This window comes from Anarrhichthys ocellatus, unplaced genomic scaffold (assembly GCF_004355925.1).
Source record: "Anarrhichthys ocellatus isolate YVR2014 unplaced genomic scaffold, GSC_Weel_1.0 scaffold84, whole genome shotgun sequence".
Taxonomy (NCBI): Eukaryota; Metazoa; Chordata; class Actinopteri; order Perciformes; family Anarhichadidae; genus Anarrhichthys; species Anarrhichthys ocellatus.
In genome coordinates this window covers 1398890-1404593 of record NW_022280114.1, presented here as the reverse complement: position 1 = coordinate 1404593, position 5704 = coordinate 1398890, and the positions used below count along the sequence as shown (strand labels likewise).

The window sequence follows — 5704 nt, the reverse complement described above, 5'->3', positions numbered from 1 at the left end:
AATAGAGAGCTGAGTCAGTAGGTAGCCCCGTATCGGGCCAGAGAACCTCCGGATCTAACAAAGTCTAAGCAGCGGAGGCCGAGACATCCTGACTTCTAGTCCGTAGTGTGGACCAAGCTCTGCACGAACTGGATTCTGCATTTCCCTTAATGCAAATGAACATCATCTCTGATTACACTCTCTCTTCCACCGGTCACCTTTGTACAAAAAAGCGACTTAAACAATTAAGTAATTATCTAAATAGTTGATTGATATATTTTCTTTTGATCGATTAATTGACTAATCTTCACAGCTCGAGGAGTCAGAAGTTACTCTGAAATGTAGTGGAGGAGAATTACAAAGTATATATAAATAATATAAATTTCTCACATTGTATCTGATGTGTTTTCAGAGATGTGGTACTGGGTGTTCCTGTGGTGTCTCTTCTCCTCGCTCTTCCTCCACGGGGCGGTGGGGCTGCTCATGTTGGTCATGCTGCAGCGCCACAAGAGGGGCCGCCTCATCACGCTGGTGCTGGTCAGCGCGGGTTTCCTGGCCTCCCTCTCCGGAGGCGTCATCACCAGTAAGTCCACTTTTATTCTACACAAGTCTTCATTTGTTTTGTTTTTTGGACGGACCTCAACGGCGTTCAGCGTCCGGTTCAGCCTGGACGAAGACGGGAGGTGACGGGGAGGGAAGGAGAGCGTCGACTCCCGTCACACAGAGGGAGACAGGAGTCGACGGGGCGAGTTCAGACCCCTGTTTTATTGTTTACCTTCCTATTTTCTTCGCTTTAGGAAATGTAATGACAATTTAAGGGCTGGGAAATGTTTAGCAACTAGTGCCAACATGACACCTGCAGTGGCTGACTTACAAATTGGGCAAACCGAGCCAGGATCCCCAGCGGCCCCGAGGAATGAGTTTGCAGTAATTCAATCATGATATGAACTGAAATGACAGGGGCCTTAAAGGAGCACTTCAGCTATTCAGTTTACGGGTCACAGCGAGCACTACTCAGTGTGATAGTCTGACAACAAGATGACAGCGAAAGGCATCGTGGGAATTGTAGGATAATTGTAGCCGTAATGGACTTCGAACCAAACTAGGGGTACAAGTCAGGATATTTGGGCCTCTGCTCCAACTGATTTGACTGTTCTTTTCTAAATATGACTCTAACAAGGCGAAGCAAGGTCCCCCGTCTCCTTTAAAGGAAAAACCTGCCGTGTTGATGGTAAATGTAGTCCAGTGAAGCAATAGATTCCTCAGTGTAGGCTATTTTGAATGAGAAAGCATTTCACAAAAGAAGTCAAAGTATCTCAAATGATGAATGTTGTCTAAAGACAAGCAGCCGGACAACCTTAGAACTTTGTCTAAAATGTGTGTGTGAAAAGAATAAACAAAGTTATGATCAGACGGTTCATGCCAGAGTTTGGCTGGTAACAAAATAGTGTTGAGGTTCAGTACCCAGCACAACATTATAATAATCAAAAAATGATTGCAGCATATGTGGCCTCATAAACATGTAGCTTTAGATTAAATAATAAGAATATTTCTATACCAATGAAAGTCCCAAAATTATAATATAGAATTACAGCACAAAACTAAAATAAAGTTAAGTTAAAAGTAAAGTTCTAGCGTCTTGCCCTGCATCTTCTGGCTACCTTTTTGTTTGTATTTGTTTATCTGAACACACTCCATAGTGTGTCTGCCTGTTACCAGATGCACCAGATGTTACTTAAGCCTTGCTTCGTCCTTTATTACCTTCCACTGGCTGTAGTGCGGTGTGATCACAGCGCGTGTGTAAACAGACCCGAACCTATCCGAGGCCAGCTGAATGAATCACTCTCCGTCAGGGATGCAAGATGGCCACCCCCCAAAAATAGAAGGGCGCTTTATTATTAATGTGTAGCAATCAGGCAGAGCAGACTATTGACTGTGAGCACACACCCCTCAGTCTCCATGTGAGCACCGGCCTGGCTTACAGTCTAAGCGAGGAAGAGCTGAGCGTGCAGTCTCAGCCGAGCAGAAAGACAGGAAAGGTCACGCAGTGTTAGAGAGAAAAAACACCAACCTCTAAAGCCCCCGCACGCTGAGCGACAAATGTTACCTTTTACTTCAAATTCAGCTATTCTGTTAAGTCAGGACTGTGTGGGTGTGTTCTGATCAGATTTTATTAAAACGATAACATCACATTTTGATTTTAAAGTAGCAGCAAAGTGACACTGATGATTTTTAAAAATGTCTACATTTTGTCAAATTAATACCAAAAACAAAGTACGGCGAATCAGACCCTAGCGGTTACTGTTTACAATGTACCATGAACGTACAGGCAACCGTCACCTGAGTACTTTGATACTGAAGGAAAACTTTGATTGATTTCAAACAGATTTGCAGATGTTTATTTAGTGATGGACGTTGGAGATGATGATAACCTCGGAGTGTACGTCAAAATGAATCTAACGTGTGCGTATTAAATGTCCTCGAGCTAATGCTGTAGAATGGTCTTAGCTAGTTGCGTATAATAAGATAAATGTGTGAATACGTCAGAGTTCATTCAGAATATCCTAATATTTTACAGGAAGACAAAAGAGAGAAATAAGAAAAATACATTTATTTCTCAAAACTACAGAAGTTAATTGATAAAATAATGAACAAGGATTACAACTTGGACAATAAATAAATGTATAAATCAATATTCCTTAATCCTGACCTTTTTCCAACTAGGGCACTTTAAACTACAGTAAAAGAAAAGGAGCACAGACAAAGACAGGGACAGAAATAACCACGATTGTGTGTTTGTGTTTGGCCCCATTGCTCATAGTGTAAAGCTGATTATATGACCTCTTAAATCCCACTTTATCTCTCAGCTTTGTTTAGTTTTAAACTACAACCAGGCCACTCTGTTTTGGTCCTGGTATCAGAGATTCCACTTATTGCTGTCTACTGTGTTTCCATGACGACGTTAGGATAAGCGTGAACACAGTGTGTGGCTGTGCGTTGAACAACGTCCTCACACAAACGCTTCAAACATCAAACAACCAATATTCAAACACTAAAAGAGTGACTTTTGTGCAGAGCTATTGACTCCCCCGGCGCGAGGCTGAAAAGATGAGGACGGACGTGTTTGTCCCCGTTGGACGATCTGCAGTAATGGTGTCTCTGTTTGCTTTCCCCCCCCTCAGGCGCGGCGGTGGCGGGGGTGTACCGCGTGGCGGGGAAGGACATGGCGCCGCTGGAGGCCCTGGTGTTAGGCGTGGGCCAGACCGCCCTCTCCGTCATCATCTCCTTCTCACGCGTCCTCGCCACTCTGTGAAGAGGAACCTTCACTGGACAAGCTGCAGCACTGATGCTGAGGCGAGAGCGAGCCACATCGGAGCCAATCGAAGACTTTTCTTTGGTGGTTCGCAGATGGAAGAGGAGGCAGAAGATGCTCTGGACCTTTAGGGGGGGCTGGATGGCTGGAGCGTGAGCGTGAGCGCCAGGCGGAGACGCCGCCATCCTCAGCTCCTGGACTTGAAAGCCATGCTTTTTTTTCAGAGTTGCATCACTTCTTCGTGCCAACAGCCTTCTCTGGGACATCCAGATGCCTTTTATGGCCACTGACTCTTGAAGGCTTTCTGTTGCACCTTTGGGGGCGCGGGGGACGGGGGGGGACGGGGACACACCTCCTTTTAAAAAGAAAAAAAAACAGCAGCGTAATGACCTGTAAGGATGACCTGGCGATCTCCTTCGAACAAAAGTTGAGCAATGAGTGGTGTTCAGGGAGTGACAACCCGACATTTGATCGTCAGCGAAAAACGCCATTTTTCTTCAGTATTGAACATCAGCCTCACCTCTAGGTCTTCACCACGGTCATTCCTTCTCCCTTCAACGGTTTTTTTTAAAGCTGCGCGATCGACCCGCAGCTTTGAGTTTTGCACTTTGTAAATGTTTGAGACGCCCTACGCCTAACGTGGTGTGAAATCAGTAGACGTGGAGGAGAGAAAAACCAGCACTGGCGCTTCGGTTGGTTTGAAATATTGATTCGATGTGCCAACGACACACCCAGGAATATTTCGACATATTTCGGGAAATAACCTCGCTCACTTTCTCGCTGAGAGTTAGATTCACATCTGTACGGTAAATATGAAGCTCGAAAGTTAGCTTAGCTTAGCATAAGGACTAGAAACAGCTAGCCTGGCTCCCTCCAATGGCAACAAAAACCTTCCTACTAGCACCTCTAAAGCTCAATCATTAACATGTCATGCATCTCGTTTGTTTATGTTTATGTTTATGTTTTATGTACCCGACTGTCCGCTGCAACCTAATGGAGCTAAAAGCAGCTGTGGCAAGCCAAGAAATAGTCTGCCACATAGCCCCCTGTAAATCAACAAGTTGTGCGTTCTTACACTTTGTATTAAACAAACGAGATGTCAAGTTACTAATCAGTGCACTTAAGAGGTCCCGGTAGTCGGGCAGGGTACCGATTACTCGGTGGTACCGACGTAATTCGGTCTGTACCCTGAAAAGTACAGAGTTCGGTACCCAACATTTCCTAGTAGGCAGACCCAGGCTACTTGTTTCAGGTCTTCGTGCTAAGCTAAGCTAACTGGCTGCAGTTTCCAGCTTCATTTTCTCTCTGCTCGAGAGTCACATTTTCAGACAAACTCTTCTGCGTCTGGTGCAGATTTTTTGTGATAACGTTGGAATCCAGCCGTGATGTTTCTGACATGGTCTGCTACTTTATGAATTTCCCCCTCGGAAAGCCATCCCTGCCCGGTGAAGTTCGGACGGATTCTGCTGCTCAAGGCGGCCATCTTTTCTATGGCTTCCTCTTTTCTCCGTGTTGTTTATCAACCCATGTTCCTTAAGTTTGACTTTGCATATTGCACTGAAATGAATCTGCCTTGTTTTTAGCACAACCTGCGCTGATACCGCTCCTGGTGTGACCCAATCCGGTAATACATCGTTATACATGCATTACTGTGACTAGAAAGATACACTAGTTTGTATTTCAGTTTAAAGCTCTAGGTTTCTCCCAAATCTCAAACTGATTCTCTTGTGTGCAGCGGGATGAGAGGAGTCCGGTCGCAATGCCAAAGCACCGCTCACGTTCTAGCTTTATTTATCATCTCCGTGTCATTCCATTAATGTCACAGCCACGGTTTATTCACTTTATTCACTTTTTAGAAACGTTTGCACGTTGTCTGGAGCCGCAGACCCGCAGACGTGGCGGCGCAACTTGCAAAGTTAGTATGAATTTGACAAAGAAAGGACGTTTGTGTCGTTAAGCGGTGTGTGGTTTTGCATCTCTAAAATATCATAATGTTCACATGAGTTATGTAATGCCATGTCAAGCTCACCGTCAGTACCAGCTCAGCACACAAGAGGGCGATATTGCACAGAAATGAAGTGGCGGCCTGAATGCCTGGAAGATGATTGTGGATTTTGAAAAAGGATGAATGTGCTGCACTTGACACGTTCTCCATCCTAATTTCCTCCCAAAATTAAAGTGTAAAATTAGAGGAAAGTCATCTGAAACATCACTCGACCCCTTTTTCATCCACTGAACCTTCTGCACACTGTCCACACGACCTATTTTGAATGTTTTAGCTCAATTTCAGGGACCAAATGTGAGTTGCTGCTGACGACCTGCTGTCACGGCGACGGAGTCTCTGTGAAGCTGTTTTTTGCATGTCTGTGTGTGTGTGTGTGTGTGTGTGTGTGTGTGTGTGTGTGTGTGTGT

The 5704-nt window shown here is 44.9% G+C and overlaps 1 protein-coding gene across 1 annotated transcript in view; it reads left to right on the top strand.

Annotated features, from left to right (window-relative positions):
* The window catches only part of tmem170b (transmembrane protein 170B), a 25767-nt gene extending 20438 nt beyond the window's left edge, over positions 1 to 5329 (top strand). Inside the window, exons 2-3 of the mRNA XM_031874872.1 lie at positions 392 to 562; positions 3162 to 5329. Coding sequence (XP_031730732.1) covers positions 392 to 562; positions 3162 to 3292 — 302 coding nt within the window. The 3' untranslated portion in view covers positions 3293 to 5329. The remainder of the gene's footprint in view (positions 1 to 391; positions 563 to 3161) is intronic.
* Positions 5330 to 5704: the final 375 nt, after the last annotated feature.